This window comes from Melanotaenia boesemani, chromosome 17 (assembly GCF_017639745.1).
Source record: "Melanotaenia boesemani isolate fMelBoe1 chromosome 17, fMelBoe1.pri, whole genome shotgun sequence".
NCBI classification, from domain to species: domain Eukaryota; kingdom Metazoa; phylum Chordata; class Actinopteri; order Atheriniformes; family Melanotaeniidae; genus Melanotaenia; species Melanotaenia boesemani.
The window spans coordinates 11181944-11194068 of NC_055698.1; the positions used below are offsets into that span (position 1 = coordinate 11181944).

General features: G+C 39.1%; 1 protein-coding gene across 5 annotated transcripts in view; it reads right to left on the minus strand.

Annotated features, from left to right (window-relative positions):
• Positions 1-12125, minus strand: part of col16a1 (collagen, type XVI, alpha 1) — a 98402-nt gene that overhangs the window by 24198 nt on the left and 62079 nt on the right. For all 5 annotated transcript variants that reach the window (XM_042012238.1, XM_042012235.1, XM_042012236.1 and 2 more), the window contains 20 exons: positions 11561-11605; positions 11417-11452; positions 11193-11315; positions 10465-10500; positions 9965-10000; positions 9603-9731; positions 9351-9395; positions 8959-8994; positions 8820-8873; positions 6411-6461; positions 6190-6324; positions 5437-5472; positions 4387-4494; positions 1574-1696; positions 1438-1491; positions 956-997; positions 708-743; positions 572-625; positions 419-487; positions 275-328 (listed from right to left, as the gene is read on the minus strand). In XM_042012238.1, coding sequence (XP_041868172.1) covers positions 275-328; positions 419-487; positions 572-625; positions 708-743; positions 956-997; positions 1438-1491; positions 1574-1696; positions 4387-4494; positions 5437-5472; positions 6190-6324; positions 6411-6461; positions 8820-8873; positions 8959-8994; positions 9351-9395; positions 9603-9731; positions 9965-10000; positions 10465-10500; positions 11193-11315; positions 11417-11452; positions 11561-11605 — 1302 coding nt within the window. The remainder of the gene's footprint in view (positions 1-274; positions 329-418; positions 488-571; positions 626-707; positions 744-955; positions 998-1437; positions 1492-1573; positions 1697-4386; positions 4495-5436; positions 5473-6189; positions 6325-6410; positions 6462-8819; positions 8874-8958; positions 8995-9350; positions 9396-9602; positions 9732-9964; positions 10001-10464; positions 10501-11192; positions 11316-11416; positions 11453-11560; positions 11606-12125) is intronic.

The following is a 12125-nucleotide window of genomic DNA, read 5'->3' on the forward strand; positions in this document are numbered from 1 at the left end:
TCTTTGTTGTTTTGGTGGAAGGCTCACAGGGCGGTGAGCTGAGTGTGGATCGGGGCACAGAGGATGAGATGGGAGCAGACATTGCCTCTGTTATGGATCCAGGCAAAAATCCTTGGCTACAAACAATGCCTAAATCAAGGACAATTCCCAAAGAAGCTCAAAGAAAATTAATACATAGATTAACATAGACTTTAGTGTGCTTCTTGAGTTTCTACCTAAATTTGCTGACTATGTACGCAAAAACATTCAAAAGTAAAGGAATAAGACAACTCACAGGTCTGCCATCAGGTCCTGTTGGTCCTGCAGGACCAGTGACTCCATCTCTTCCCTGCAAGTCAAAAAATAAATCAGACATATAGCTTGAGAATATAAATGTGTTATATCAGATGCCCATGCCAAAAGATATAATTAATCTTACTGGAGGCCCAGCTGCTCCAAAACCGATTGGCCCCTGTGGCCCAGGAAGCCCCATGTCACCTTTGGAGCCCTAAAAACAGGAAACAGCCCAAGTGAAAGTTTGAACAGGCTCATCAAGATGAAAATATGATTATTTTTCTGCTTTTAAAGTTACCTTTTCCCCTGTAGGGCCAACAGGGCCAGGCGGTCCTTTGACACCAGTAAGTCCCTGCAGAAAATGCATGGATTAGACCAAATTCTGAATAGTTAATGCAGCTGCAGAGGGCTTTAGAAGTTTAAGATAAGCTTACTGCAATTCCTGGAAGTCCCCTCAGTCCCTGATCACCCTGTAACACACATCAAAAAAGACAAAGCATGAGGTTTAGATGGTCAGAGGAGAAATCAAGACTAAACCGGGGATTGACTTCTCCAGTCTACATCAAAGATACATTATTTCACAATAAGTTAAAGAGTCTGAGAGAGAGAAGGACCTGGGTTACTCTTAGATCGTCATTTACTAAGTTAATGATTCTGCTTTTTTTCCTCCTAGGAGTCTTACCTGTGGTCCAGGAAGGCCAACTCCTGCAGCTCCAGCTTCTCCCTTAAGAGGGCAAAATACATCACAAATCAGTATGATAGTGATACAACACATAAAAAAGCAAGTTTGGCAAGGCAAGTTCATTTCTATAGGACAATTCAATGACAGGCAGTGCTTTACAGGGAGATTAAAACATCACCACAGGGAAGAAAATAACAAGGATAATGTACAATTAAAAACAAAAGAGAAAGGAAGAAAAAAGAACATTAGATAAAAACAGTATTTGAAACATAACTGAGTATAAAAATTCAAGCTTAAAAGAAACAGTGCAGATTTAGACATTTTAAATATTTAAATGCAGCAGGTGAGTCTTTAACCTGGATTTAACTAAACAAAGCGTTTCAGCTGATCTGAGGCTTTCTGGGAGTTTGTTCCAGAAAGAAGACAATTTTCTGCAAGAGTATCATCAACAGGAACATTTAGAACAATAAATTGATTCATACCTTACTTCCTTTGGGACCGGGGGGGCCCTGTACACCTGGTAAACCTGGTTTTCCCTGGGAAACAACATTTATGAACTAAGCATCAGTATTCCCAGAGTACAGAGGTAAAAATAAAGAAAAAACACAATTCTCTCACATTTTTGCCAGACTTTCCTGCTCCCGGGGGCCCAGGATCTCCCTTGTCTCCTTTGGGGCCAGGCATAGCTATACCATCATTACCGACCGCAGTGCTGAGAGCGCAGCTGGTGCAAGCATCCCCCTGAGAAAACAAATTCAAACCATAATCCAGGACTTTTGGTAGAATAAAACTTGGGGGAAAAAAAAGTAATTGCTCCCATTTAGATCATCAGTTTCACGTTTTTAAGCGCTGGAATCTAACCTGTAATAAGCCTTGGTAAAAGTACAAAAAACCCAATTAGCTTTTTGTGATGCCCGTCCCCCAGTTTGAGAACCACTGGATTAATTGCACAAGCCACATCTGGGCCCAGTGTGCTCTGGCTCGAATTTAAAAACCTTACTAGCCTGGACTCGGAGTGGCTTCCTGGCTTGAGCTGGAAGGTTACCTGGCCTTGTACTCTGTTCTTTTGATTTGATTTATCTTACATAAATTATATTTTTGTAAATAACCACTTTGTGCCTGCCTCTCTTTTTGTTACAGCCATTGAGCCAGGCTGTAACAAGTAGTGGCTTGTCGCTTGTGATTGACCTGGTGTAGGTTGCAGTGCAGCTGATTGATGGTGACCGCATGACTGCCATTTTCCTGGATGGAGTGGTTGATAGTAATGCTTCCGTGCTTGGTTGTAAATTGTTTTGATGCAGCAGTCGCTTACATTATTGTTTCTGTGATTTCTGTGTTGCATGTGGTAAGTAATTGTGTTTAGTTGAGTTTACGTTGCTGGCCTGTTGTGATGTGAACCTGTGGGGTTTAGTCGGCTAATCCGGTGCACAGCGCGAGTAATTCACTGTTGTTCTGTCTCTGTAGGTTTCAGAGCGGCTTCCCTTTGGAGTTCGTTTGGGAGGATCTGGTAGTGTGGTGTCGACAGTGACTAGAGCAGTTGTCTAGGTAGCGCGTCCAATGTTGTGGGTGGAGTTGCTGCTTATCCAGTTGCTACACTGGGCTTGTGGGTTTTAGATACCCACCACTGGCATTTGAAGACTAGATGGAGAGCTTAGTCAGATCCTGGTAGGCAGCTAGAGGGACTGGACTTTGGCTTTTTTTTTTTTTTTTCTTACATCAGTCATGTTGCCCTGTTTTGGTAGTTTGGGCTGATGTTCTGGCATTATGGCTACAGTTGAGGAATTTTGAAAGCTCTGTCTGAGGAGTTGTTGGTGCCCTGTTCAAGGCAGCAGCAGTTAGCAAAGATTGCAGAGATTGGATGTTGGTGATAAACGCTTAAAGGAGAATATAAAAGTGATTTTGAAAGAGAACTTGGTAAAAGCTAGAGTTCTTCAGTCAAACCTGCAAGCTGTTGGTCTGGATTTGGGTGGCGCTGCAGCTGGAGGAAGTACTGGGTTGACGTTTGCACAGCATGAGACCTTACTTATGTTGCAGGCTGAGATTAAAAAGCTTGAGCATGAGGAGCACAAATTAATGCTGCTTAGCAGGGGACAGGTTTCAGCTTCTTTCCCTGGACCTTTTTTTTTTCTTTTTCTTTTTACTTTTCTGTGACTCTCCACTTCGTTCCCCAGTTTTACTCTATAACTCAGTTTTAGCTGACAGTAAAGATTAGTCTGATGCTGAGCACACATTGCTGCTGCAGTAAGTGCTAACCGGTAAGGTGCAGGTAGCATCCTCAACTCTTGGTGTGGCTCAGAGTAAGTCACAGTGATGTTGAAAGCTTACAAGTTGCTGCCTGAAGTGTATGGGGTTATTAGGGTTGTTATGGCCTACTGATGTTATTTATGATATAAAAAAAATCAAGATCACTTATTGTATTTTGATATTAGCAGATAAAATCAGAACATATTTGACTGCAAATTGGATGCATGCCTTTTATAGCTCCTCCTTCCTGCTTTGATAAGGAAAGAGAATGCCCAGATGCTACAACTCGATCAGCATTAATAAAATAAATAACTTAGACTAATCAGTAGATGCGAAACAGAAATAATTGTAATCAGGTGTTATTAGCCCACTGCATTCTTATTGTCACCCTGATGTGATCTTTGAATTTAAATTTGACAAACAGATCAGCCGGTCAAGGGAAGCTTTTGTCATTTAAGTCTTCTTAGTAAGGTGAAGGCCCACATCCCTTTGCATGATTTTGAGTGATTCAAGCTTTTACATCTTGTTTAGATTGCTGTAATTTATTATGTCGTGTTGATGAATCATCACTTCACCGCCTGCAGTCTGCCTTTTGACAGGGAAGAAAAGGTGTGATGACATTATACCTGCGCTGGCCTCTCTACACTGGCTTCCAAATCATTAAAGTTAAAAGTTTCTTACTTGTTTCTAATAGTCTCAAAGGCATGGTGCCATCTTACCTGTCTGAACTTTTACAGCCTCATACTCCATCCGGAGCTCTGAAGTCTATGAATCAGTGGACTTTCTTAGATCCAGGCTAAAAGGCAGAGGTGATAGAGCCTTTTCAGTTATGGCTTCTAAGAAATGACCTGCCTTTACAAGTCAGAGTAACTCAGTCTCTTGATCTTGGCTTATAGATGTGGTTAAGTAGCATTCTTTTTTATTTTTTTATTTTATTTTTTGTCATGCAAGTACTGTTTTTGTCTTACAAATTTATTTTAACACTGTTTATTTGAACTATATTTATCGCTGTCCTGGATATTTGTGTGTGTGTGTGTGTGTGTGTGTGTGTGTGTGTGTGTGTGTGTGTGTGTGTGTGTGTGTGTGTGTGTGTGTTTGTTTAGACTTGTTCTGCTTGTGCAGCAACCGTGGCTTTTAAATGTACTATAGAAATAAACTTGACTTGATTTGATTGTGCTTGCATGTACCTTTTCTCCCTTTAAGCCTCTTAATCCATCCTGACCAGGCTCTCCAGGCAAACCTGGCACTCCAGGAGCCCCATTCAGTCCTTTGTCTCCTTGGTCCCCTTGTTCACCCTGGTAACATCACAAGACAATAATCAAAGGAGAGACCATAAGCCCCTTCTAGTAAAGTTAGAAGGGATTTTTTTATGGGTTGACTCCCAGTGCTTTGTTTACACTGTGCACCTGTAAGAGACTCAGAATAATTCAATATGTAGTAGCACATCTGCTGTGATTGTACTTATTGTGAGCTGGTTGAAGGTTTAATTAACTGTTCCAAGCATGATTTAGCAAACACTGTACAAGAACAGAAATGCATGCAACAGATGCTAACAGCAGCCACAACATTTTGGTGAAATATTCTTTTAGAAACATGACTTCAACAAAATAATTCCAACTACATTTCTTTAAAAATACATGTGGTGATGTTATTGACTTTAACAAAGAACCTCATGAAGCCAAAATCTGATGATTTATTTTACCCTCAACTACCAGCAATAGTGTCAGTCTCAGTATTCCAGTAAATACTTTGAAGAAGAAACTGAGTTATTCCTCTGGATGAGTTTGAAGGTGATTTAACGCAGCCTGGCTCTGTTGATGGCAGATTTACATCTCAGATTTTTGGGTGGGTTAAGGTGAAAAGAATGTTCTGAAAAATAGACTTGCTGGTCTAAAATAAAAAGCTGAGCTCCCCACTTGGCATCATTTGGGTTGAGACTCCTGCCGACACAATCTTGATCTGAGTAATGTTAAATTAATTAATAACATCTGGCTTTCTCAAAATCTCCTCTTTCAGGTTTTTCAACTGATAATTCAAGGAGGACTCTTTGTGATATGTGGACAATGACTTATTTAAAAACCAGACATTGTCCAAGAAGCTTGAATAGTTGGTTTTAATTACTCAGCTGGCAACAGGGCTCTAAAATGTGGCCATTCAGGAGTAAACAGATTGGAAAACAACACAGAGTACAGCTTTTTATAGAGTGGATCCATAAAAGACTTAAGCAGGAAACTTACCTTTTCTCCTTTAGCACCAGCCAGACCTGGTGGCCCCTGTATGGAGCAAAGATACAAGCACAGTCATCTGCAAGCCTCTCTCCATCCAGGTAAAATAAAAACTTTTGACATAAAGCCAACCACAGAAGCGTACAGCATATAAATGAGAGGTGTGACATGAGCCAAACTGAATTTATTATACTTAGCAAAACTGCTGCGGTACAAGAAGAATCTCTGCATATTCTGTTTACACAATAAGCATTATGGGTTGATTTGCCCTGAGGGGGGATCTTTCAGCATCGCAAACTTTTCACTCATCCAGATGGCAGTTAATCTGTTCAGCAACATAGCAAGCCAAGAGGCCACCCTGGCCCTGTGACTTCAATGACTAATCATGATGAAGATCCATAATGTATGTAATGGTGTATGCAATGTTTGAATTTCTTTTTTTCTTTTTTTTTCCATTTGTTCTAAGGTTGGCCTGTTCCATGTTCCAGTCAGTCAGGCTGTGTTCAGCCATACTGGTGTCATGGAAATTTTCTAATTATGCTGAAGATCTCTATGGAAGTCTTGCTCTAAAATTTCATGGGGTAAACTGATGTTGGAAGTCTAATAAACTCTTCTGCTCCTGATTTTAGGTATTTAAAGGGGATCATACTGCCTCTGTAGGATGGGGAAAAATCCTAAAAACTACATCTATGTTATTCTACAAATTGAATTTCAATGTGTATTTTTTCGGGTTACAGATATCTTTTTCTAAAAGAAAAGTAGCACCTGTTTGCCATCAGCCCCAAGACCTGTGGGTCCAGGTGGACCTGGGGGGCCAGGTTCACCTTTTGTTCCCTTAAGCACTGTAAAGTCGGTGGATTTGCTTCCAGCCTCTGATGGTTGGCACACACCACACTCGCCCTAGGGAGGACCATAGAGTCACGAAGGTTAGTTTAAATATCAGTTAAGTTAAAAGATACATAACCAACACATTTTCCTACCCTCACCTTTTCACCCTTTTGGCCAGGGATACTTTCACCAGATGGTCCTTGTTCTCCCTGTAAAAAGATAAATATAATATTAAAGTCTCATTAAATTATATGAAGTATGAAATTACATTATCAAGAAAAAATGTGCATGTGTTAATGGGATTTTTTTCCACAATCACATGACTTGCATATGCACATTAATCAGAATGACTGAAAGCTTATGAGATAAGCATGAGTTTTTTTTTTTCTTTGCACAAATTGAAGAAAAAAAGAAATACAATAAAAGTGTTCAATAACCCAAAGAGTAATCTGCCTTTTCAGCTCAGAGTGCATGACTGATTGTTCAATGAGAATGCTTTGGTAGAATTTTCAATTCCTTAGTGTGAAAATTCAAACTAATTTATTTATCTAGCTGATAAATAAAAATAATACCTTGCCTTGATATATAATTTTATTGGTGGTTTTGATTGATTTGTAACTTGGTTTGCTGCTGTCTTGGTCAGGACGCTCTTGTAAATGAGATTCTTAATCTCAATGAGGTTTTTCCTGGTTAAATAAAATTAAATAAAATAAAATAAAGATACATATATATATATTTATGAAGCTCCTCCACCTTTATGGTAAAGGTTTTGCAATAATGAGGCTATGAAATATAGTTTCTTTTAATTTTTTTTTTTCAAGTGGGTTGTGCAATTAAGTAGTCAGCATCTTACTTGCAGTACTGCTTCTCAATTTGGAGAAAAAAAAAAGAAGTCAAGCTATCAGCTGTCCCAGCAGCTTCTGGGACCCTGGACACCCTGGACCGACTGCTAGTCTATCACAGGGCTAACACAGGGGTAACATGCCAACTCCTTGTCACCATCTAATGTTCAAATTTAATAAGTGCTTCAAGCAAATGCTGCAGTGTGGATTGTTAGCCTGTTTCACTTTAGACTTAAGCATTTACATATGCACTATATTTTCTCAATGATGATGCCCATGTTATGCTGGTAGTGCACACAGCCAGCCTACAAAGAAAGAAAGAATCATTGAACACGGTCTGCAAAACACTGGTGTTGTAGATGTTAAAAGGTAAAAATGTACAATTGCCTGAACAACTGTAAGGTTATGTAAACAACAAAAAGGCATTAGTTGTATCCCAATTTTGAGTAAGTGCTAGCTTGACTAGTGCATCCAAAATTCCTCTCTGCATCTCCACACTGATTGTGACTTTCTGAGTGAAAGTTAATTACAGAATGATGGGGGAAATCAGCGCTCTTATACTCTGCTAACAAACTTCAACAATTTACATGCCAATACTACTTTTTAGCCAAAGTTACTTCTGCAGGGGAGAGGTGGAGTAGGTTGGTATAGCTGTTGTGCATTGATGGATCCTACCTGAGTCAGTCCTGAGTCTTGAACGGTGCCCTTTCTGAGTGCTGAGCCAATGTATGTACTATATGTGTGCTCAGACATGGTCAGGCAATGTTTAAATCCCTCACCTTTTTCCACCATTTCATTACATTTAATTTTATATCCCGAGTAAAATTAGCCCAGAAAGAGAACTCAGTCTATTACAACATGGAAAAACATGCCCAATGCTTAAAAACAATGCTACTACAGACAGCTGGGCCACGCTATCATTTTCAAGTGACTTTGAAGTCAATTGTTAAAAGTTTCTTTGAAAGAAAATTCCTCTTGGGCTTGTTGCCATTGACTGATTTAGACCAAATGACCACAGCTTTGTGGTGCTATCAGTTGGTAGTCGTGCATTATGAGTTCGCTTCAACAGAGCCTCACAAACCGAGGTGTTTTATTCAGCTGTTTCAGTTAATCTTTCAAATACAAGACTTTGAAATACACATAAAATGAAACTGAACTCATAAGTGAATGCTTTCTAACTGAAATAACCTGAACGCATCTAAATAGCAGCCATGATGATATCTGCTCAAATTCTCTAAAATACAAGAGTTTTATAAACTGCTTTAGCCTATCACATGACTGAACTACTTTTTGTACAAGAAAGGACACAATTTCATCCCAAAGTTTTTATGCTGTTGCAACCTTCAAAGCGATGCTCTATTATATTTATTTTGTCATACTAACTGTGACTTGTATAGATAAATATGAGGACAGGAGCATGAATGAAGCCTGTGACAACAATATTTTTCACTGCCAACACTCATAATAAAGTAATACTTTCTATTTTACTACACTTAAATGTAGTTTCACTACTGTAGACTCACATCACAGCATGGTCTCACTGATTCTCACTGCAGCATGGTTGGCTTTTATTTCTTCCTTACAAATTTCTCTTACCACCTTTTTTCAACCTCATGACATTTTCCAACAAGGTCATGAATGAGCTTAGGAACAACATAAGGTTAGGAGTGTATTTTTCATATTTTGCTACTCAACCATAACCTCTATCTTACTCTGTTCTCCTACCTTTGCACCTTTCTGTCCGTCCTTGCCACTGGGTCCCCTTGGTCCAGATTTGCCCTATCACATGATCAAATTTTATTTTATAGCACTGCCATTATGTGAACCAAAATAATCATTTTTAAAGTAATGAAGCTGAACTTACCGGCTTACCATCAGCTCCTGTGCTGCCTGCACTCCCCTGCAGACAGTCAGGGGAAAAAAGAAAAAAAAATACCCTGAATTTTATGAATTGATAAAAATGGATGGGTTTTTAAATTGGTAATTCACCCTTCATAGTAAGTTGCACCCTACAGGCTGCCATGTCAAATGATATTGGTTTTTGAGTATCTAGGCTTTTTGCTAATAAGTTTCCTGCTGAGGAAAATCCCTATGGTAGACAGTTTGGGCCCTGAGATTAGTACACCGCTGTGATTATCTTCCTGATCATGTCTATTAAGAGCTCCAATCAGAAACCTGGGTGAGTTCCTGTTATATAAGCCATGTCTGCTATTGAGGTCAGCCACTTTTACTACTATTTCTGTTTATGTTTCTTACCTGCTCTCCTTTAAGGCCAGGTGAATCTACATTTCCTGGGTCCCCCTGTGGAACAGAAAAATCATACAATATATCACTTTAATGAAGATGCTTATTACAGCTCGTATATGCAAGAAAGCACACCAAGGCAAGCAAAATCAGAAAGAGAAATGTAGTCAAACAAAACATCTACCTAGCCAGTTTCTTTTGTGGATTTTGTACTGCATATATTTTTTTCTTCCTCTTAGTAAAAGTAAAGCAAACCAGACTTACTTGCTCTCCTTTCTGACCAGTCCCAGGCTCTCCTTTCTCACCCTTCTGCTGCATGGTTTGGGCCAGGACATTGGGGCCAAGGTTAGGAGTTAGGTCTCCAAGCGTGGGGCACACAGAACATGACTCTCCCTAAAGCATGATGACAGAGATTGTCTCAAATATTTCATCCACAGTATTTCTCTTTGAGAAAAGAAAAGCTGAGCTAATGGGTATAAATGTTCTGGAGCTCAAAGGCAAAGAGCAACATGAGCAAGACAAGGAAAAATCACAAAGCATAGTTAAGTAATTAGGCAGACAGCTAAATAATGCAGCCTAAACTAGAAATCTTTAATTCTCAAATATAAGACAGGCACTTAGCTAACCTTTTCTCCTTTGGTGCCATCTGATCCTGGTTCTCCCTGAAAAAGCAAACAAACAAAAAAAAACAAAACAAAAAAAACCAGACATCCATGAAGGCAAATTAATCCTAGCCTGCTCTGCCAAGTATGTTTGCTTTGAGATGTCTTGTCTGAACACGGCAGTGGAAGCATTCTGGTCAATGCAATTAGGCAGATGTCAGACTATATCAGTAATGTTAGTGTGGGTGTGAGTTGATGGCACTGTGTGGACTTTGTTTTTAAGCTTTTACAAACAAGTAATTGGTTAGACCTAAACCTGTGTGAAAGCTAGGTGTATGTGTGGGCTTTTGGATTTTGATTTTGCACAGTTTGGCTCAGCTAGATTTGCTTGCATCCATTTCTTCTACACTGCTGATGTTAGCATATCTGTATGTGTAGGAATGCAGATGAGCATGTATAGGTCACACCTCCACAGAATAAGAATTAACCATAAATTATGAATAAAAGAGGGGGGAAGTCTATACCTTCTGTCCAGCTTTTCCATCTGTACCTTGAGGTCCCTGGTAAATACAGAGGCAGAGCAAAGCAAAAGTTTATGGGGGAAGATTCAGAAGTAAGAATATTGTTAGTTGAGCTTTGCAAGGAAGAGGTCATATCTACTTCTTCCTCTCTATTGCTGTACCTCTTTCTCCCTCTACTGTAACCAGGTATGACAGAATGATGCTGGCACTATTGGAAATCGTTGCACAGAGAATCTCATAAGGCTCAAGATTTATATTCTATTGCTCCCTACACACAAATCATTCTCTATTTCAGCTGCTGGAGTAGATGGGGGTTGCAGAAAGAGAAATAAAGAGAAACATAATGTGCAAAATGCTGAGTTTGGAGTCACTAGAGAGACAAAAAGAAGAGTTAAGATTACACTAAAAAGGAAACACTTCTCTTGGTGACTAAAGTTTTGACAGCATATCATGTCTTCTACCCTTGAGCTACTGAAACAATATGAGAATTACAAGGGCAAATACAACCTCAGGGTGGAAATAAATGCCACATGTTTTTCTCGGAACGATAAGGAAAATTAAATATATATGCTATCAAATAAGAGCTCAAGGTTCAGTTGTCAGATACAACTCAGGTCGTGTCTAGATCTCTCTAATAAAACATGCAGTAAGATCATAAAAATGTAAAGCTGAGGATTCCAGACAAGTACAGAATACATTACATTATATTACAGTCTAACTGATGTACTTACAGGATGTCCTCTTTCTCCTCGTCCTGGTAATCCAGGCTCTCCTTTAGTGCCAGGCTTCCCTTGCAAAGCCACTGTGTTGCCAATATCTGTTGATAGGACTGGACACACTTCGCAAGGATCACCCTGAAAATTAAACACAAAATCAAATAAACAAAAGCGTCGATGAGACAAGACAAAGATGAGCAGATAAAAAGATTAAGGACACTGTTTACATTGTATTATACCTTCTCTCCTTTAGCCCCTGCTGGTCCTCTTGGTCCCTATGAAAACAGCAGAATGCTTGTCAAACACTTATGGATTGAGATATTACTGATTGTTGAAATTTCATACACACCTTTACCAATCAATGTTTAAAAAATGTCTCTTACTGGATCTCCTGGCAGCCCGTCATTTCCTGAAGGTCCAGTTTCTCCCTATAAGCAAAAACTAAAACTTGAAAATCACTCATAAGAGCTATGGTATTATTTTGAGTTTGGCAGCCAAAGGATTTTCCAAAAATTCCTGTAATACTCCCTGGACGGTACCCATGTTTTGCTCTGTATAAAAACTGAAACAATGATGGTAATATTTACCACACAGCACAACTGAGAGCCAAATTTACAGTAGACCCATATTACAGTGAGCTGCTACTTTGTAATGTTGGACTTTTCATCCATTTTTAAGTTAAATACTTAAAATTTATTTTAAGCAATTGAAGTAAACTTTCAACAATTTATCAGTTAACTTTGAGAGTTAATATTTTAATGCACTGTTTATCCAGTACATGTACTGAAGAAGCCATTTTCAGCTTGTGGATTTAGCTATTTTTCTGTTATAGTAAACTAACTACAAAAAAACAAACAAACAAACAAAAAAAAAAAAACAAGCTTGGTTTCTCAGTTAGGAAGAGGTACATTAGTGAAAGAACAAGTGCTCAGTTTGTTGAGGCCATTG